This window comes from Leuciscus leuciscus, assembly GCF_965113295.1.
Source record: "Leuciscus leuciscus genome assembly, chromosome: 21".
Taxonomy (NCBI): domain Eukaryota; kingdom Metazoa; phylum Chordata; class Actinopteri; order Cypriniformes; family Leuciscidae; genus Leuciscus; species Leuciscus leuciscus.
In genome coordinates, this window is record NC_138745.1 from 4,745,189 (window position 1) to 4,767,776 (window position 22,588).

General features: G+C 38.5%; 1 protein-coding gene across 1 annotated transcript in view; it reads right to left on the reverse strand.

Annotated features, from left to right (window-relative positions):
* Positions 1–10: 10 nt before the first annotated feature.
* The window catches only part of LOC309485303 (cilia- and flagella-associated protein 337), a 33,721-nt gene continuing 11,143 nt past the window's right edge, over positions 11–22,588 (reverse strand). The window contains exons 2-20 of the mRNA XM_082152093.1: positions 21,712–21,937; positions 21,386–21,532; positions 21,009–21,131; positions 20,737–20,908; positions 20,602–20,648; positions 20,344–20,481; positions 19,945–20,133; positions 18,873–19,064; positions 16,966–17,220; positions 16,714–16,878; positions 15,066–15,215; positions 14,636–14,820; positions 13,625–13,764; positions 10,367–10,515; positions 10,030–10,247; positions 4,714–4,838; positions 2,711–2,814; positions 2,486–2,611; positions 11–303 (exon numbers count right to left, since the gene is read on the reverse strand). Coding sequence (XP_082008219.1) covers positions 226–303; positions 2,486–2,611; positions 2,711–2,814; positions 4,714–4,838; positions 10,030–10,247; positions 10,367–10,515; positions 13,625–13,764; positions 14,636–14,820; positions 15,066–15,215; positions 16,714–16,878; positions 16,966–17,220; positions 18,873–19,064; positions 19,945–20,133; positions 20,344–20,481; positions 20,602–20,648; positions 20,737–20,908; positions 21,009–21,131; positions 21,386–21,532; positions 21,712–21,937 — 2,929 coding nt within the window. The 3' untranslated portion in view covers positions 11–225. The remainder of the gene's footprint in view (positions 304–2,485; positions 2,612–2,710; positions 2,815–4,713; positions 4,839–10,029; positions 10,248–10,366; positions 10,516–13,624; positions 13,765–14,635; positions 14,821–15,065; positions 15,216–16,713; positions 16,879–16,965; positions 17,221–18,872; positions 19,065–19,944; positions 20,134–20,343; positions 20,482–20,601; positions 20,649–20,736; positions 20,909–21,008; positions 21,132–21,385; positions 21,533–21,711; positions 21,938–22,588) is intronic.

Genomic DNA, 22,588 nt, shown 5'->3' on the forward strand with positions numbered 1-22,588 from the left:
TTGCAACAATTCTTTTTGTTTAATAAATCCAATAAATAATACATAGTGCGTTCAAAAATTGATTTGACTGAACAAAGATGGCACAAAAGCCACTGTTAAGACCGAGGAGGTGCATTACTGGGCCAGACACTGTCAATGACCTCTGACCTGTGGGAGAACACACAACCTGTAACCTCCGTCATACCCACTGTCTAGTCCTCCAGTGTTTCATTATCCCTAGCACCTTCAGAGGAGAATATCCGAGAGCTCACTCCTGTTCCTCTGGAGGAAGTCTGTCAAATTCCAGGTCTTCAAGTTCAAGTCCTAGAATGAGTTAAAAAGAGTTAATTACAGTCGAAGTTGTTGCATGCTTATGGTGAATGTGCAAATAAAACACTGTTAACTGCTTCTCGTTTAAATCGGATGAAGACTTTAAGTGCTTAAAACTTAATTTTTTCACTGTGGTGGAGACACTGAAATATGTCTGACTTTTGTGTTGTGGTTGCCATAACAATGCCTAGCTCCCCTAAACGTGCCGTTACAGTCAGTAGCCAATCCTGGCACACGCCAGCGCTTCTGCACTCTCTCACCAGCAACTCCTCCGTGGTTCACTCTTCATTTCACTTTCAGCCGGGCGCTCGCTTGAAAATTTTACAGAGAAAAAAAACATTCGAGCCTTCTCATTCCACCTCACCAAAGGCTTCGCTAGCCAAGCAAAACTTCACTGTGTTGAGGCGTTCATGGCAACAAACACACAACAAACGCTCAGTGCAAAACCCTGGTGCTGTTCTCATACAGAAGGGATGAAAAACTGGGTGTTGTCTTGGTTTTTCTCGCCCGCTGGTTTTGCAGACCTTTCAGTCAGCATCATGAATCTATAGGTGTGTTTGTGACAGTCACAGGCGGCATTTATGGCTCCTCCACTTTTTGTCATGGCCGATTTTGTCCCCACCACTTTATAAAATAGCTTGAAGCATCTCAGTGTTTGTTTGTGTGTGTGTGTGTGTGTGTGTGTGTGTGTGTGTGTGTGTGTGTGTGTGTGTGTGTGTGTGTGTGTGTGTGTGTGTGTGTGTGTGTGTTTGTTATAATGACAGGTGATCTAATTTGTTATTTTTAATATCGCTTTTAATATTATATTTAATTTGTTTTTCATTTTTAATTGTTACATTTTATTTATTTGTTTTAATCTTGAATTTATTAAATTTTAATTTATTTATTTAGAATTATTTTATTTTATAAACAATTTAGAATTTGTTATTTTTAATAAAGAAAAAGAAAAAGAAAAATGTGTTTCCGCTGCTCATATACATCCATAGAAATTTTGGCTTCTTAAACTTTGTTGCCCATATTCATTTTCTTTACTATTTCTGATACATTTATTCTTACTTTTTTTTTATCAATACAAACTGGGAAACAAACAGAAAAAATAGTTATGGAGCAGAAAAACATTTTTTTAAAAGTTTTTTTTTTTTTTTTTAGATTATTTTAATTTACTATTATTAATAATAATATATAATAATTATAATTGTATTAATATAATGTTGGAGGCCCTCAAGTGGGTTCTGGCCACAGGTTGAGAACCACTGTCTTTTTATATTTCATAAGCTATTTATATTTTCAAAACAGTAAAAGTTAATGTTAAAATATATGTGCATAACATGCAAATAATATTCATATATTCAGGGCTTGACATTAACACCCGCCAAATGCGGGTGTATTTCAGCAGTGGCGTGTAACGCAGTCACTCCTACTAGCCACTTTGGCGGGTTTAATTTATATAACATATACATTTTTCAAATGTAGTCTTTTAAAAAGGCATTTGAAATAATAAACTATGTGCTGCCAAAAATATAGATTTTTCGATACATATCGATACTGAAATCGGTACAGATACAGGATACCAGCTGCACTTTCTCGCTCTCTCATCTCTCCGACAGCGAGTTACACACAAACCCGTCTCCCCTCACTCACTCACTTCGGGTGAATATTGTTGGTGTTTTAGGGCTTGAATTTCAGCGTGGGATTGCACGTACTGCACATAATTTGACTCATTCCCGCAGATTTTGTGCTCACACCCAAAGTTTGCGCACATAAAACCGCCTCTCAGTACAAAAGTGAGTTCTTTTTCGCTGCTTATTGCGCCTAAAGTCAAATGCACAAAAAAAATTAAGTCAAAATGCTGGTCTTGGCCAGTATTCACGTAAACACAGTCAGTTAGGTTTAGTGAACGTACACAGTTGAGAAAGAAAACATGTAACAGGTCTTGCGTCAGGTCTTAAAGTCGCAGCAAATTATGAGGTAATATTAATATCTATATGGCAGTTTTTCCCCATGGTGTTGATGTCCCAGCATATGTTCATATTCATATTCGAGTTCAGCATTCACCTTTTTCGTGACATCACAACCAGCACATGTGTGCCAAGCCAACTGCCCCATCCCCATTATTTATAAAACAGTCATGGCAATGATTTTAACATGCTAAACATCTCAGAAAAGACTGACTAACTTGTAACTCTATAGCCCGAAACGGCATGTACTCGTTCTCAAAGTGGTAGTTAATTTTTTGTCGTCTGCGTCGACGCGCCGCCATCTTTATCTCCAGATCCTCCAATGCTTCCTCTCCAGCGAGAAACTGAGACACACATTGAAAGTAAGACAGCACTGTGAGGAGAAATCCTTTATTTGGTTTTAACAACTTAAATTGAAATGAAATTTCAATTTCTTGACTGACCGTACTGTATTTAGACAGTGGGAACCAGCTGCGGTGGTCAGATGTGCTCTCAGAGTCTGGGGTTTGTAGAGCCGTATAACCGGTTTGTAGGTTTAGAGCTAATTCTGCAATGACAGGGGGTTATAAATCATGCTTAGCTGGATTCAAAGAGAAAAGAGACTGGATTAAAGAAAAGACAACATGGAATGAAACTGAACACATTAACAAAGCAATATGTCTTTTACTGAGTGACTAGTCAGAGGGAAATAATGTAAGGCAGGATTTAATTGTATTAGTCATGACTCATTTAGTCTCAACAAAGAGGCCTAAACCGGTCAGCACTGAAGATCACAAACTCGCGTTCACATGATAAACACTGTGGTAGATCGCTAAATGTCTGGAATAAAATGTGTGAAGACAATGTGACAATTTAATGCATTTCACTTTTGTAAAGTCTGAACAATCATTTGCAGAGTGGATGGTTATATTTAATTTATATCGTTATATTTAAAATTATATTTTTTTAACCATTGTGAATTTGTTATTTGTAATTAAGCATTGTTATATATACATCCACAGAAATTTTGCTTTATTAAAATGTTGACTGAACTTGAACACTGTCTTCAACCCATATACAGTTTACATGGTATTTAAAAGATATTTCCTCTTTTTATTAATAGAAACTGTGAAACAAACAGAAACAATATAGAGCAGGAAAAAAGATTGTCTTGTTAGATTGTATTTTACTTTATTAATAATAATATTTAAATGAATTATATTAATAATATAATATCGGAGGCCCCTGACTAGCTTCCGTCCCCTGGAACCACTGTCATAAACTATTTCATTAGCTATTTATGTTTCTATCAGTCTAATTGGGCCATTTTTTGACAGAATAAGCTTTAGAGAGGATCACACTTAATGCAAAATGCCTGGCTCTGCGAGACTAAATTAAATTTAATTGGACTATGAAATATTTGGTTAATATTATTTTTATTTGGCCACGTGGCCTTGGTTACTTCATCAGAAAATTGGTTTCAAAGTGATTTTGATGAACAAAACTGGACTTTTATAAATTTTTTTGTCCAGGGACATTTATCACGATTATATAAATGGCTAATTCTAAATTCATGTCTTCTCTACATTTTGTCCCAGAATCCCCTGAGCAGCTGCTCTGAAAGATCAGCGCTCAAGGAGATACTGGAGAAAGTCTGAGCATCAGCAGACGAGTGTCTAGACAGCTGCAGGAACCGAGTAACACACCCAGCTCAGTCGGGAGGCTCAGTTAATCGCTTGTTTTGGCATGACGAGGGACTGGGAGCCGGAGCTGAGGGAAGTGAGCTCAGCAAACTGCCAGATCCTGTCTGTATTGGTGCCATGTTGAAGGATTTCGTTTTTTTTTATAAGGTGGGAGGTGAATTATATTTCGCAAATGTATGCACACTACTTTTCAAAAGTTTGGAGTTGGTAAGATTTAATGTTTTTGAGGCTGAATTTATTTGATCAAAAATACAATATTATTAATATTATTATTAAATACAAAATAACTGTTTTCTATGTATAGTAAAATGTAATTTTGAATTTTCAGCATCATTACTCCAGTCTTCAGTGTCACATGATCCTTCAGAAATCATTCTAATATGATGATTTGTTGCTTAAGAAACATTTCTGATTATTGACTAAAACAGTTGTGCTGCTTCATATTTTCGTGGAAACCGTGAAACGTTTTTTTACAGGTTCAGAAGTACAGCATTTATTTGATATAGAAATATGTATTAATATTATAAATGGCTTTACCGTCACTTTTGATCAATTTAATGCATTCTTGCTGAATAAAAGTATTCACTACTTAAAAAAAAATGTTTTTACTGATACTGACCCCAAACTCTTGAATGGTAGTGTAGTTTGAGACTAGTTATGTTTACTAATAGCACATTGTAAATATCAGGGGGCATATTGTTCGCTAAAAGAACCCAACGTTTTGTGTGTGTGTGTGTTTGTCAATAAGTGTTGCAGCAGTTCACCTTTTTTCCGATGATCATCCTCCCCTGAACTTTCACCACAGCAGATAAAACTCGCAGGGCTGGCACGTGATTGGCTGTCCTCCGTCCTCTCCTCCTTTTCTTTTTTGATTGGACTGGTACGTTCTCTGTGGGGGATGTTAATGGATCACCGTTAGACATCAATCAATGATTGACGAAAGCACACAAATTCCTGATGTTTGCCAAATGGATGAGGTCACTGAGGATGTGCCATATCCATGTCATGACACGTTGTCGCATCATTTCGTAACATTATGGTATTAAACATTAACCAGCAGTAAGCGGTTCAGTGGATAAATCAACGGGTCTCAGTGACGCAAACACACATCTAGAAATATTTAAAGGGATAGTTCACCTTAAAATTACAATTTTGTTCCAGTTGATTAATTTACTCTCCATCATATCATCCCAAACCCGTTTCTAAAGGGAATGAAGACTGGAACCAGAAACAGGATCCTTAAAAAAAAAGTCTTAAATTCAGTTTGATCAAATTAAAAGGACTTAAAAGGTCTTAAATATCTTAAACGGTATATCAAAAGTCTTTATTATCATTTTAAGAAGTCTTAAATTTGGGGACGGAAAAAAACAAGAATCGTTATGCCAACTACGGTAATGTGATTGATAAACTGCAAAAGTCAATGATTTAATTAAATGTGAACACTGAACATCTGAAAGTAGAAATGCGCTACAGGCTCGCGTGAGGTTGTAAAATGATCAACTGTTGATGAATTATGACAATGTTTACTTTATGGTGGTGTTTCTATTGTAATATGCTGTAGATGCTTGAAAAAGTGCATATTTTTTCAACTGGACGTAGTAAAGCAAAGACATTTCAAAACAATTCTTATTCGTATGCATTGATATATTAGTATATTTTCAATACATAGGACTATGTACCAACCAATTTTGAATTAAACATGCCTCAAGTATTTAAACTGGTTTTGCTGATAAACAGTATAAAGTCTTTGTTGAATGTGTTCCCCAACCAGTTTACTCCACTTTTTTGGGAAATAGGCTCATTTTACAGCTCCCCCAGAGTTAAACAGTTGAGTTTTGTCCGGTGGTACTCCGGGTCTGGCAGTACCACTTTTAGCATAGCTTAGCATACATCATTGAATCGGACAGGACCGTTAGCATCTCTCTCAAAAAAAGGACCAAAGAGTTTCGATATTTTTCCTATTTAAAACTTGACTCTTCTGTAGTTACATCGTGTACTAAGACCGACGGAAAATGTAAAGTTGCGATTTTCTAGGCTGATATGGCTAGGAACTATACTCTCATTCCTGCGTAATAATCAAGAAACTTTGCTGCCGTACCATGAGTACAGCAGGCGTAATGATATGACGCAGCGCCTGAAAATAGGTCTAATAGGTTAGACAAACTTAGTCCCGGTCACGTTGGAAGTTACCGAGCTGGGGACTATTTTCAGGTGCTGCGTCATATCATTACGCCTGCTGGACTCATGGTACGGCAGCAAAGTTTCTTGATTATTACGCAGGAATGATCTATGCTAAGCTATGCTAAAAGTGGTACCGCCAGACCCGGAGTTCGGCTGAATGGATCCGAAAACGGTAAGACTCAACTGTCTAACTCTGGGGGAGTTGTAAAATGAGCCTATTTCCAAAAAAATCCCTTTAAGTAAAAGAATATGAGATACATGATTTATTTTAAGATTTTATGGGTTAGTTCTACAGGGACAAGCAGAATTAATTGGACTTTAAAAAATCTGCAGAGACCCTGAAAAATGGTTTCAAAAGTCTTTTAATACCATTTGCATGAGGAACCTAGTGAAATAAGTCATTATTAGCTGAGAATCGTGCTCTTTACCATGCAAACCTAGCCTGGAAATCCAGACCTAAATCTAAAAGATTAATGGTCTGGTGTCGACTAATGAAAATCGGCCAGCTCGAGGGGCGGCACCAAGCATGCATTTGAAAATCTCACTGCACGCAATTGGATAACACTCTTACCGTATCCGGTCGGCAAAACAGCAAAAACGTCCTTCTTGCAAAGGAACGATTCGAGCGCCGTCTTCTGTTGCTCTTTTAGAGAAAAAGGCAAGTCTAACTCGTTCATTGTAGCGGCCAAAGCCGTTTCAAACAACTGGTGTTCATCCATAGGCATCTTGCAATGTTTACTAATGACTTCGACGTCACAGCGCTGTCATCATCTGTTTAGCTCCTCTGGCCCGCCTATATCAGATAACCCGCTGTGATTGGTACAGCTCAGATCGAGGGGCATATTTAATGAGCTCCATTGCTCGACACCAGAGTAACTCGCTGAGCAAATTCAACTTGTACTCTCGCAAGAACTCTGGATTACCAGGGTAATGCAAACCCGCAATGTCCATTTGAATGGGTGGAAGATACTTTTTCACTGAATAATAGGGGTGTAACGATACACGTATTGAACCGTTCGGTACAAGGCTTTCGGTTCGGTACACATTACAAACCGATCGTTGGACCATTTGTCCTGCCGAACAACATTTCGTTATTTCAAATGTAGGCGCGCGGCAAGTACGCTCATAATCGACCACAACATTGCCCAACATCAAATGACAAACGTAATGGAAGCGGAACGAAACTGCGCTACTCCTTATTTTGTGCTTCACGGACCGTTTATCAGTTTGGACCAATGCAGCGCGAGCCGATGTTGATCAAGCGACACTGTTACTACACAGCGCTAAGAGATCCAGTTAAGAAAGCATTTGAATTCGCCACAGAAGTAATAACATCGCTGCGAGATCTAGTGAGAAGTATTCACATTTCTCCGTTATTTACTGATCAAACAGCGCTGACGTGGAAACCAGGAAAACATTGTGCTTTCAAGTAACGTTACGTAGGTTTTATTTCGACATTATGAATAAAATTGCTGCCCTCAAATGTTAATCTGAAATAAAATAAACCTTTGTTTATTACTACTACAATATTACTTCTTTTTTTTTTATAAGGAGCTGTTTTTGTTTTATATGCTCCTAAGAAGAGTCAGGTATAGCTCCATCATTGCTCAAAGTAAAAAATGACCATACTTTATAATGTTAGTTTTAGTTAAAAAAAAATTTAAAACATGGAAAGTTCTCTGGCATTTCTTTCTTTTTGCTGTATCGAAAACGTACCGAACCGTGACTCCAGTGTATCGTATTGAACCGAACCGTGAATTTTGTGAACCGTTACACCCCTACTTGAATAACATCTTAAAATTTGATCTGTGATGGTAAACAGTTAATGACAACATTTAATCTTTCTGTCTAAACTGTCCCTTTAAAGGGTTAGTTCACCCAAAAATGATAATTCTGTCAGTAATTACTCTCCCTCATGTTGTTCCAACCCCGTAAGACTTTCGTTCATCTTCAGAACACAAATGAAGATATTTTTGATGAGAGCTGGCTCACTCCTTCATAAGCTGCTAGGTAATTTCATCTGCCAGCATCCCACACATGACCAGCGTCGGCCAATAGTGAGCCTACGTTCTGACGTACAACCCAGAAGCGCTGCGCTGTTACACTACGTGAACTTAGAGGCTCACACAGAAGAAAATCAATAGTTGAATAAAGTCGTTATTCTCGTTATTTTTGACGAGAATACAAAAAGTATTCTCGTCGATTTGATAAACTTAAGGTTGAGCCACTGTAGTCACTTGGACTATTTTAACGGTGTCTTTACTAACTTTTCTGGGCCGGCAAGTTTCAATAACATAGAAGCCTATGGAGGAGTGAGACAGCTCTCAGATTTCATCAAAAATATCTTAATTTGTGTTCCAAAGAGGAACGAAAGTCTTACGGGGTTGGAACAACATGAGGGAGAGTAATTACTGACAGAATCTTCATTTTTGGGTTAACAATCCCTTTAAGAGAAAAGCTGTATAATCATAAACTCTACTGTGTATGTGATGGATTCAGCCCAAAACAAGTCTAAACAGAATCAGAGGAGGAAGTCTGTGGAGGGTTTCTTCACCATGACTAGACACTTTCACAGACGTCCTCTTTCCCCTGCCTGTCCGCAACCATTAGTAATGTTCGGACAACTCCAGAAATAATAATCAAATGAATGGTCTCTCTGGACTTTTCTACACTTCAACACATCATTCCGCCACATGCTTGAGCATAAATGGCAGATATATCCGACCAATGGCAACTTTCACTGTAGAGGTTTATTTGTTAAAGCCTCTCATTCAGAACCAAACCTGCCCTTCCGTACACTGAGATTGATCAAAGCTGCTAGACTCACATCTGGTCCGGGACATGAGCATACAGTATCTTCTTGCTTTTGTGGAGAATTAGTTGTGGTTCAATGCAGAGCTAATGGCAAAACTTTTGTAAGTTTTCCAATAAGAAAAACTTCCCACAACCAATTTCGACTTAAATTTATTAAAAAAAATATCTCTTATTCAATATTTTAATTATATAAGTAAGTAAACTAAACAAGTAAAATACAGAACAGTTATTATTATTTACACAAAAACACAAGATAATGATTTAGTACAGAAAAAAGGGCAATAAAGAGGGAAAACCCTATATTTAATATGACTATTTATAATATTCATTTTATATTATACAATAATAATAATAATATTTATGCAATAATTTATACATTAATATTTTAATTTTACAGAACAGTAAAATTATAATACTAATAGTTATTGCTGTCTTAATTTACTTGCAATAATTTGTAATTATTTCATTTATCTTACAGAGCTTTTATTTTGGCAGAAAACTGCAGAGAGACCTTAAAGCTTCTCCTTTGTTGACAACAAATTAATAAACGATTCTCATTACAAATATGGGAAGATGGTTGTGCATATTGCATTTTTAAAAGCACGTTATAAGTGACCAAAACTCACAGCGCTTGCTGAGATTACAGATTTTACTGCGAACCAAGCTGGGCTAATATATAATTCATGTGGGTCACACTTTTTGGAAAACCTGTTTAAATACAGAAAAATCACACTCCCCTGTAATTAGGCCTGGATGTGTTGATGGTAATTGTTGCATAGATTTCAGTTTTTGGCATTGTGAAATCAAGTCACGTGACCCTGGCAAATCAATGCAACTTTTAAGAATGCATTTTTCAATAATCATTAGAAGTCTTTCTTTTAGAACTTGCACAGCCAGATAGCAGCAACGGCAAAGGTCAGCCTTTCTTGGCCTTTTCAAGAGGCCAAGTGTCTCCTTCACAAAAGAATCATGAGATTGGTCAGAGAAGGTGCACTGGGCTTTTTGAAACTGGTCTTGCTCACCAAACTACACATGCTGAGTGAGTTGGCCATCGTTTAAGGCTAATAACTGATGTGCAGTTATACCTGTTGGATTGATAAGTGTCTGGGTTGCTCAAATCCCACTGCTGTTTCTGTCCAAAACAGCCCACACAACCTCCTTCACAGGTCCAGAGACAGGCCCGATGGTCCACCGACGCGCTCAGCACGAAGAGTCGAGACTCGTACACCAGGACCTCACTGCTCACTATCGCCCTCTCATGGCCCCTCCAATAGTGTAACAGTGGAGGCAATTCTTTCGCAGACTGAGAGAGACACACATACTGTAAATATATGTATATAGACTGAAATAATGAGCTAAATAAGGTGAATTCAGGTAAACTGGATTGCCTTCAGCAATTCATCCTAATGCAAGTTTCCATACCTCCATATCTCCAGCAGATAAGGCATAATGTGAGATGTCCCAGACCTTGATGGATCCTGTGGTGTCTCCAGTGACAAGTAGACTGTTTTCCTGGTCTGTGCTTAAACCCATCACACTCTCATCAAATTCATCAGGCACATAGAACTGTCCTGCATCAGACATGATGGACAAAACAAGTAATTCATCTATCGGTCTGTGCTTTTCTGATAACGGATGTAAGATAATAAAAATCTGTGCAACCAGAAATTGAGCAGAAGACTCAAACAAGTGATTTCAGCCAGCTCTTGTCAACAATATTCCTCAGACAACCAACGAGGTGTAGAACCCAGTGGATCAACAGTTTGGAAGTTTATTGAATATACTGTTGAGTGTGATGTCGAAGCCAAATTTTCAGCATCATTACTCCAGTCTTCAGTGTCACATGATCCTTCAGAAATCATTCTAATATGATGATTTGCTGGCTCAGCTAATATCAGTTATACTACGGGGCTGTTTAATGCTTGAATCTGATTGGTTGACGAACATTCTAATGTGTGCAATTACCGTATTTTCCGCACTATAAGGCGCACTTAAAAGCCTTTAATTTTTTCAAAAAACGACAGTGCGCCTTATAATCCGGAGCGCCTTATATATGGATCTGGCGCCTTATATTAATGTCTGTAAAACAACCGCTGACTTAAACCTTTTGTTTATACTTTCGCCTGGCACCGGAGCGCGAGCCTCCGCTGACTGCGTGCGCACCTCCCCAAACAGACGAGGCATTTATACTTGACGCAACTGTTTTGTTTTAGACTGAACACCAGACCATACAACTGATTTAGACGCGCAAACTGGGTGCCGGTGTGATGAGATGTACTAATATCCGTCTGCTCGGGCAGATTCGGCTCAAAGTCGTGCATCTTCGGATGCGGAGGCGCGCGCGCTGTCACAATGACGTCATTTTGCCGCGCGCGCGCCTCCGCATCCGAAGATGCACGACTGGGAGCCGAATCTGCCCGAGCAGACGGATATTAGTTTTTTATTACCTTCGCGCTCATGCGGACGCGTCAAGGTTTTACAGCTCAGCCACATGTTTTTTCATATTTTTTTGCAAGTGGTAGATCTTGGTTTACATTTGGACTTTGGATGTGATCTTAGGCTTGAAAAGGTTGGTGACCACTGCATAACGCAAACCCAGTCAAACGTTTGACTGCAGTATCTTCTATTCTATGCGCCTTATAATCCGGTGCGCCCTATATATGAAAACAGTTCTAAAATAGGCCATTCATTGAAGGTGCGCCTTATAATCCGGTGCGCCTTATAGTGCGGAAAATACGGTATTTTCAGTGAAACGCACGGCTAAAGTAGTTCCAGTCAGGTCTTGACCGCATTACAGTTCCATATCACTTTGCCAAATGATTTCAGTTATTTCAAAGGTTTTTACAGCCTACAGAACCAAAACCCACAACGACACTGACCGAATATAGTAAACAATAGGACAAAAACAACAAATTATTTACAAGTTTTTATTATGTTTTGCATTTATTAGTTATTATGGAAAAGCACATATCTCTTTCTCACGCTCTCTCTTCCACTCAAATGCACACACATACAGTAGTACGGACACACACTTTATCAGTGCTGTTCTGGCGATTTTATCAGTAAAATAGTTTAGCAACTTAAAAGCTACATGACGTTTCTCACGAGGTGCAGATAAACATAGTTTCGCTATTAGTAACCGATGGTGCTGAGCATTAGTCTGCTATCAGTGGTTCAAGTTTTACTAGTTTTACTACAAACATTACTAGCTCTGAAATTACGTTTTGGAATTAGCAATGGAGGCTTGGGATTAGATGCGTAAGAAATTAGTCCCACACACAAGAGCATTTTAAGGACGAAAACCTGACAAACGTCTTGAAATATTAAGGTGTAATATGTGTAATATTGTATTGTAATATTGAGGTGTAACATCTGGGGCCCTATCTTGCACCCAGCGCAATTGACTTTGTACACCGACGCATGTATCATTCCTATTTTGCACCCGACGCACAGCGGACTTTTCCCTCCACAGACGCACGTCTGTAAATTAGGGAATGAACTTGCGCTCACGGGGCGCTTCAGCGAAAAGAGGAGGCGTGTTCCGGCGCAAACCTTCCCTGGTGCTATTTTGCAGTTTCAGAAAACAATTCCGCCACAGACCAGGAGTTTTCAGTGGCGCGTTCAGATGCTATTTTAAGGACACATGGTTGGCCATAATGTAGCGTGTGCACAACGCGCATACACTTTGCTTCTCTCATCTACACAGTTGCCATTTTTGCAAACCATACATAATTACAAGGAAAAATATTACCACACGAGGGAAATCATTGATTTCCATGAAGATGTGAAAAAATAGGCATAAATCTAGCTTACACATTTACCCAAATTATTATACGCCTGTTTAACCGAAGCTTATTTGGGTGGTTTTCTCCATCCCCAATGTCACTTCTCTGTGTTTTACGGCCCTGACGAGAACGTCGGTCTCCTCGGCTGTGAACCGCTCCTGGCGTGCGGTGCGTCTGGCAAATCCACCGTTATAATAGCAAGCCGCCATGGAACAAGCACGCCTGCTCTTAAAGGGAGTGTGAGATGACGCTCTGATTGGTTTATTTCACATTACGCCCAAACCACACCAATGAATTATGAAGATACTTCAGACCAACCCATTTTAGATTTGCGTCGGGCGAAAGAGTCATTTATAATAGCAACATCGCCTGAGATCCGTGGCCCACAAAGTTACTTGTGTTTCGCGTTTGATACTTGCGTTTCAGATCGTTAAAATAGGGCTCCTGGTGTGCATTATTTTTCGAATAATTCAACAGCCCATCGTTAATTATTCCTTACTTATTATTGGGACTGTTTCATATTTTTTTCTTAACATTTTCTTTAAAAATATTAAGCAGCACAACTGCTTTCAACATTGGTAATAATAAGAAATGTTTGTTGAGCAGCAAATCAGCATATTAGAATGATTTCTGAAGGACCATGTGACACTGAATAGAAAACAGTTACTTTAAATTGTAATAATATTTCATAATACTGTTTTTATCAAATAAATGCAGCCTTGGTGAGCATTTGAGACTTTTTTCAAAAACATCAAAAAATCTTAATTATTCCAAACTTTTGACAGAGAGTGTATATTTCATGGTTTCTGAAGTAGGGTGCACTTTAAAAAGGTCTATATAGCGGTGTTTGTGATGTGTTAACTTGTCATCCGTTGGTCTCAGTTCTCATGTTTACCGTGGTTGTGTCTGGGCCCATAGATGCTCCACCAGCAGATGGATCCGGCCTGTGAGCTGAGCAGCAGAGCACCGCTTCTCAAATGACTTTGCTGAGCTCGTTTTTGCAAGAACAGCAGTCTATGAACGGGCGGATGGACTCTACACACACAGAAGCACATTCAATTTATACATTACTTCACTGTCAACTAACACACCATAAATAGGACATAAAATAGGTGCAGTGATTCTCAACTGGTGGTTCAAAATCCAAAAATGTGTTGCAGGTCTGTTAAATGCAAGTAATCATATAATTATGCCTGGTTGGGATAGCAAAATGATTAATCTTGTTGTGTGAATTATTAGCTGAAGAGAGCATGGACTCCTTGAAATTCTATTCAGACAATTTCATTTGAATAATTTTGCAAATAGTTGGTCATTCCATGGTAATATTAATACATTACAATATTCGATTTTAAGGGCAATTTTCTTTGCTTGTGTAATATGGTGTAAACTATGGTGTTGGGTTGCCACATCAATGTAAAATCTGGGTGCTAAAACCAGTTGAAAACCAGTCTTTATGAACATACTGTATAAATATATATTTGTTTCCCCCACTGTGCATGATTTATTGATGAAATGACGCTCAGGGAATTTTACTGATACATCAAACATGCAACTTTAATTTAACCACATATAAATAATGACTGTGCACATTTCAGGGATATTACAGAGGGTGTAATCTACATTTTATCATATAATTTTACCCTCTGAATTCCACATATATTGTTAGTCATGCTTTCTCATCCAGAAACATTTTGTTTTCCGCCCATTTTCCACCCTCTCCCTGACCCTTACAACAAAACAGGCTGTTTTTGCTCATTTGTAAATGACCTGTGTTATAATTAGCTGGATTTGGAGGGAGTTTAGCGTTAAGTAAGTGTGCTTGGTACATTAAATTAAATCTTTTATTTCAAATAAGCAAGGAGAATACTATTTTTCACCACTTGCTGTGGTCTAATTTGGTACTAACTTCCCTTGCTGGGATCTCTGCAGTCGTGTGATGGGCTTCTGAAGAGCCAGCGTCCATATAATGATCTCTCCATCATAACTACCAGTAACCAGAAGTCCCAGATCTAGACAGTGATCCATCGCCAGGATATCCTCTCTGTGTTGTTGACCAGACTTCCAGGACAGTTCTGCTTTTACATAGATGTCCTGTACTCACAGATACACTTCAGTAAATGACTTTTAGATCTCCAGTTCTGCTGTGTCAGCTTCGGTGCAGTGTCGGACCACCATTAAAACCCACTTTGTTTTCATAGACGTCTCACAAAAGCACACAGCCAATTGAAGATAATGAAGATAAAAATGCACATTATGTGTTTATTCTGTCTGAAAGCCCTTTTTGCTTTTAAGTAGCCATTAAAGAGTGTATGATTGAGACACAAACTGGCCCTTACCTCTGAAAACGCAATGCTATACTGAGCGATCTGTCGACTCCAGCCTGTGGCTAAAAGCAGGTCGTCATGGTGACAAATGATCCCGGTGACCTCTGTGTTGGAGACGGTTTCTAGCTTGTGAAGATTGAGGCCATTCAGTAAGTTCCACACCTATAGCATGGAAATGTACCTGTTACTAACAAGTGACAACAAAGAAATCATCAAATCAAAGTTCAGTCATCAAAGTTTAATTCAAACAAACACTGCTGCTATTGAAATGTCCCTGAAAAAATAGCAGTCTAAGATAGAGGGGAGACTTGGTACAACATTAAAGTTCACCCAAAAATGAAAATTCTGTCAATAATTACTCTCCCTCATGCTGTTCCGAACCCGCAAGACTTTCGTTCATCTTCGGAACACAAATGAAGATCTTTTTAATGAAATTTCTGTCCCTACATTGACAGCTACGCAACTACCACTTTGACGCTTCAAAACATTCATAAAGAGATCGTAAAACTAACCCATATAAATTGAGTGGTTTAGTCAAAATTTTCTAAAGAGAAACGATCGATTTATACCCTGAACAGATTTAATTTTCAGTTGTGGGAAACTGAAGCTCAAGCATGTTCGCTTGATTTGCAAGAACCAATGAGGTTAATTCTCGTGTTACGCAGCACGTTTGAGCTTCAGCGAGAACCAATGAGGTTCATTCTCATGTTACGCATCACGTTTGAGCTTCAGCGAGAACCAATGAGGTTCATTCTCGTGTTACGCATCACGTTTGAGCTTCAGCGAGAACCAATGAGGTTCATTCTCGTGTTACGCATCACGTTTGAGCTTCAGCGAGAACCAATGAGGTTCATTCTCGTGTTACGCAGCACGTTTGAGCTTCAGCGAGAACCAATAAGGTTCATTCTCGTGTTACGCATCACGTTTGAGCTTCAGCGAGAACCAATGAAGTTCATTCTCGTGTTACGCATCACGTTTGAGCTTCAGCGAGAACCAATGAGGTTCATTCTCGTGTTACGCATCACGTTTGAGCTTCAGCGAGAACCAATGAGGTTCATTCTCGTGTTACGCAGCACGTTTGAGCTTCAGCGAGAACCAATGAGGTTCATTCTCGTGTTACGCATCACGTTTGAGCTTCAGCGAGAACCAATGAGGTTCATTCTTGTGTTACGCATCACGTTTGAGCTTCAGCGAGAACCAATGAGGTTCATTCTCGTGTTACGCATCACGTTTGAGCTTCAGCGAGAACCAATGAAGTTCATTCTCGTGTTACGCATCACGTTTGAGCTTCAGCGAGAACCAATGAGGTTCATTCTCGTGTTACGCAGCACGTTTGAGCTTCTGCAATGTTTATATGTGAATAAAAGCCTACATTTTATCTGTTCATCATATAAAGTGATATTGTCACTGCTCAATTCATATGGATTAGTTTTACAATCTCTTTATGAACTTTTTAAAGCCTCAAAGTGGTAGTTGCGTAGCTGTCAATGGATGGACAGAAATTGCTCAGATTTCATTCAAAAGATCTTCATTTGTGTTCTGAAGATGAACGAAAGTCTTACGGGTTTGGAAGACATGAGGGTGAGTAATTACTGACAGAATTTTCATGTTTAGGTGAACTAACCCTTGAAATGGATCTTGTGGTACATCTCACACTTACCTTGATAGTGCCATTGGTGGCTGCAGAGATCAGTCTGCGCTGGTGTACGTCTAGTGCCATACAGGAAACCTCCTCCTTACCATGAGCGTTTCTTACCTCCATCCTCTTAATTCCTGTCTTCACATCCCACACAGTCAATGTGGAGTCAGCACAGGCTGTGATTACCTTGACCATGCACAAAATACACATTAAAGATAAGAACCTATAATGTTCAGTCCACAAACCATCTATCAAACAAACCCAAACACCAACCTGTTCAAGATGAGGATTATAGAGGGCACAGGTGTACAGGCCAGACCCGTTGTTGGATTTTGTTTTGTTGGATTCTTTCAGTTGAAACACGGCCAGATACTCCTTGCAAGTCACCAGGAGCACAGGATCCGCAGTCAGGTTGAGGAGCAAAGGAAAGCTGCCCTGCTCTGGGGTAACGCCCACTTGGATATTGGGGAATTTCAGGTGAAATGTCTTTACGCATTTTTGAGAAGGAATATCCCATATTTTCAGAACCTGAAAGGTGACAAGGATATAGACCAGAGCTATTGACTTGCATTTCAACTAATTATCTTTGACTTTTATTGCATGTAGGCGATGCATGATTTCCATTTCTAATGCCAAAAAACAAATCTGCCCACTTTTACGCTAATGAAAACCAAACACCAGTGGCCGGATTCACAAAAATTCTTAAGAGTGCAATTCTTCTTAACTGCTATATTCTGCTTATTTTCTTACTTAAGAAAATGTTGTATTCCTTTTTTCTTAAGATTGTTCTTAAGGCTTAAGATCTTTTTTAATGAATCTTCTTAAAAACCATCGTAAGTAACTTGTTAAAGTTAAGATAACCTCCAACTTGTCTTAAATCATCAAAGGTAAGATGTTCATGGATTTATTGGTTTGTTTCAAATTAATTGTTGTAATTAAGCATTACAACATAAGTTTAATTTTACATTTGTACTACTAGGGATGTTTTCTGAATTGACATCAATGATTGATAATGTAAACAATGATTGTTTATGATTGTGCTAGCTCTAATTCTACAAAAACACACAAAAAAATAGCGTTTTTACCTACAATTAAGACATAATTTCTGGCAGAATTCAGCACAGAGCGGCCATACAGATAGGATGCATTCACTCTAGATAGAGCACCGAAAATATTTTGCATGCTTATCAAGTGTGCACGCTTATGAATATTACAGTCATCTGCAGACGCAAAAACATGGCCTTCGTTGACTGATCAGCGAATCTTCAGCAAGAATTACCAAACGGCAAAGTCTGTCATTTTCTTCTTAAGAAAAAAACTATGGGCCTCATTCACCAACCGTTCTTATGAAGAAATGTGTTCTTAAACCCTTTTACGAAGATTCTGACATTCACTAATGTTTCTTATCTTGGATTTGTTCTTAGCTAAGAACAAACTCTCCGCACACTCAAGAGCACTCTTGCGCACATCTGCGTGATGATAGTTTGCTCCAAATAATTGGTTACTGCATTTTATTTAATTCTACAGTCGTTTACACTGATAGTATTTTAATGTAATGTGCTTCTGATCATTTGTAAAAAAAATTTTTTTTAAATCATAGTATGCAAAAAAACACTAACACTGCAATTTACATCAGCAATTAAGCTGATTAAATCAAATATTAAGCCTCGTTTGGCATTTACATGTTGCAGTTGAACTGAAGTTCTTTCTTCGTTTGGTGATCGGTGGACCACCACTGTCTGTGCGTCTTTTGGACATTCTCCATCTTTTCTTGCACACGGCCCTGAAGCGTCATGTCCTTATATGGGAATTTTCAGGGAGTTTTCTTATGCTAATTAGGAACAACTGGCATGCGCTTTCAGTTACGAAGATGTAGGATTCATCAATCCTAAGAACAAAGGTGCGAACAATTCTGTTGTTTAAGAACATGTCATGAATCCGACGTAGACTTTTCTTAGGAAGTTTATTAAGTACAAAGTTAAGAAAATTCTTAGGAAGATATTGGTGAATGAGGCCCTATGTTCTTAAGAAAATATTTGAGCCTTTAAAGAAGTTTTCAAAAATGTAACTTAAGAGTATTCTTACAAACTTCTTGAAATTTATCTTTCTCAAGATTTTCATGAATCCAGGCCCTGGATCTTTTGTTTTCCATTTAGACATTTAGTAGGTGGAAAACTAACAGCGTCCTTAGAGTAGCTGAAGATCTTGCCCAATGCTTGGTGAATAACCACATCCACCACAGAGGTCTTGTGACCGTGCAGAACCGCAGTTGGGCGGGAGGTCACGAAGCGGTTCCACAGTCTGACAACAGGACCCACTCCAGCTGTTACCAGCAGACTGAGAGACAAACTGAAGTCAAAACACTTGACTCCCTACAGCAGAAGAAGAAGAAGGAGGAGATGAAGACATCTTGTGTCATTATTTTCTGGTAATCGTGTTGCAAATTAAGTCTGACTAATAAGTGAATCACAGTGCTCTTGTTTTACACAATATCCAGGCTCTGATTTTCTTCTCCAGCAATTAAATGTGTAACAACTGCGGGGGTGGCTTATTACTTCTCTGGAAATTAAAGAATGGAAAATACTGGGGAATAGTCAAATTTAATAAATCCGTCAAAACAACTAAATGAAGATGTTTTATTGGGGTCTGAACACTCCCATTAAAAAACCACAACAACAACCTCTCTGAATCATGAGTGTATATTTAGTTTTACTATAAATGGTCTGTGCCTGTCTTTTCCCATGAAAAACATCATCCCTTCGAACTGTGACCTAAAAATGAGCTTTGGAATCAATCAATCTGTCTGTCTATCTGTGCTTGTTTATCTATCTATATGTTTGTCTGTTCTATCTATCTATGTATTTATCTATCTATCTCTCTATCTATATATCTATCTATCTACCTATGTATTTATCTATCTATCTATCTATCTATCTATCTATCTATCTATCTATCTATCTATCTATCTATCTATCCATCCATCCATCCATCCATCCATCCATCCATCCATCCATCCATCCATCCATCCATCCATCTATCTATGTATTTATCTGTTATCTATCTGTCTGTCTATCTACTGTATCTATGTGTTTGTTTGTTTATCTATCCAACTATATGTATGTCTGTCTGTCTGTCTATCAATCTATTCAACCATCCATCTATCTATCTTTTATCTATCTGGCACAGACAAATATTGAATGCAGAGAATACATACATTATGTACATACATACAATACAAACATTATATATCACCTTTTCTGTTCTCCAAATGTATTTCTTTCTCTTCTGATTGAGATCCATGATGACCACAGAGCTGGCTGGACTTTCTGATGATGTAATAATGAGCTCATCGTGAGGCTCATACAGGATTCTGTTGATCGGCTCGCTGTGGATTTTTGGGATGTGCTGATAGGAGATCAGTGCACTGTGCGCACATATATCCTGTTCAGGGTTCATGATTTTTTTTTTTTTACAACATCAGTGACATGCAATTTTAGAAGTAGAAGAAATTGATTTATAATAATAAATGCAGTCATTTTACAGTAACAGATACTTTTCTGTTGTTGTATCAAAAGGTTTTCATAGAAGCAAAATCACACATTTCCTAAAATCATTCTACAATCATCCCTACATAAAGATACACACACTCACTGGCATAAAGATTTGCAATGGGCCATGTTTGTTGGTGAAAGGTATTTTAAAGAGCCCCTTGAAAGGCTGAAGAAACCACAGCAAATTCACAGAGCCTTTCTCATCTCCCCACATCAGCACACACTTTTCTCCTGGAGCCTAGATGCAGATCAAACATGACTCACAGTGAACTAAAACAAAAACAAACCAGCTTGGAGAATTAACAAGCTTAAAATAAATTCCAGTTCAACACCCGGGCATGAAATGTCAGCGGCCTACCTCTGTGTCATACCAATAACATAGAGCAGTAGCAGCATGACTCAGTCCTGAAAACAACAGAGAGAAGAAGACAACAAGGTCAAAATGTAAGCAGAAAAGCAAACAACTTCATCTAGCAGATTTGTTGGCTCTTACCAAACAAATGAACCTGCTCAAAACCAAATGTGGTGGTAACATCAAAGAAGTGGATGCCCCTGGTTAGGGTTGACACAGCGATCTTGTGAACATTTCCCATGTAGACAGCATCTGTGGTACAACCCTGGAAACTCCTTTGATAATGCCTTTTATTGTAGTGGCTAGCATTCCTCTACAGGGATGAAGGAGAAGTTTTGGACTCGTGAAGCTTAAGTCACAAAGTATTATTTTTGTAAGTATATAATCATGTGAATTAAGTGTTAATATGTCACCTCCAGTGGCTTTATGTTGTTCAGATTGCTGTTCCACACAATGAGAGTTCCTCTCTTGCTGACGCTGATGTAACGCATAGGTGAAGACTGACTCAAAGCCAAGACACGCATGATAGGCTCTCGCTGATGAAATGAGTGAGTGATTTTATAATTAGAATAGTAGAAAGACAGTGAAATTACTTTTTTTACACATATTCTAAGAGCCTAAAACAAAAAAAACAGACTGATAGATAGACACAGATAGATGGAAAAATGCTGATAGATAGATAGATAGACAGACATACTGAATAATAACAGTAATAACAGGTGGTTTTGTCAAGGTAACATCATTAATGGCCACAAAGTTAAAAATGCTGCATAAAGTTGTCAGCTGTCACCTTGTTATAAGTACAGTGGTGTATTAAAGGCTGTGAGATGGGGACATTTTCACAGGCCTGCATCTCGTCTATGATATGCTTGTGATGCTGAAACATGAAGGTTTGGAACGTTTCCCATCCTACACGACCAACGCAAGAGATGTCCATCTGTACAAAAGAAGACATTCTGCTGTGATAGCCAGTCATATAATAGAGCCCAAACAGGCACATGTAACTCTCCTCATGAAAAGACAGGCATAGCAAGTTGTGTTTTAAACAACAATGTCCACAACAGACCTAAGCTTGTCTTTTCCTGAGTAAATAATCACAAATTGAAGATAACTGGCCTCATTGAATAACTCCTCCACGTCACTTCTCGGGTAGTCTTGGCCTGTCGCTTCTTTCAGAGAGGAGAAGAACTCATCAAAACTCATAGAGTTAGCTGAGACTCGGTCACATGCTCTTCTGTTGGGTTTGGATCTCACAGAACGCTGCTTTAAGAACGATTCCATCATTGAACTCAGATGACTCGACTGCAATGACTCCAAGAGACGGACACTCCGGCCAGCAAAACTAAAGATTTAATGGAGCAGAGAGGGAAAATATGGTGTGAAATAAATATGTATATGTACAGAGTCATACAGTAGCTGTGATTCAACATTGATTATCAAAACGATGATTACCAGGAAATGCATGGAGAAAAAGAGAGACAGAGGGAGTACAGAAGAACAGAAGTAGGTTTTGTAGGGAGAGACAGTGCTTGTGTGAGACAGAGACCAGAGACGCCCTGTGGAGCAAACAGTAATTGCAGGTACTTTCTCAATGCGTCTTACACCCACATGAATGTCACCACAAAGTGGTAAATACGAGTGGGAAGGTCCAGAATTTACGAGTGCGTGTCAGTGAGAAACGTGGCAGAATACAACAAAATGTTGTAGTAGGTGTTTAGCAGCACATTTTCAGGGTTTTTATTTACAACAAAATAAGCTTATTGTCTGCACAGAATGTAATAGCATTGTAACATAACAATATAATAAATTAAAGTGGCCTCATAAATTAGGCTAATTAAACACATAAAAAAGCTAAACACACCTGATGCACATTGTTTGTTCTTCATTTTCTAGAAAAACCTGTTGCATTTTTATTTATTTTTTTGCAGTTAATAAAGAGACTATCATACCCAAAAAAGGTTGCATATCAGTTCTGATAGGGTTGTGTGGGCAG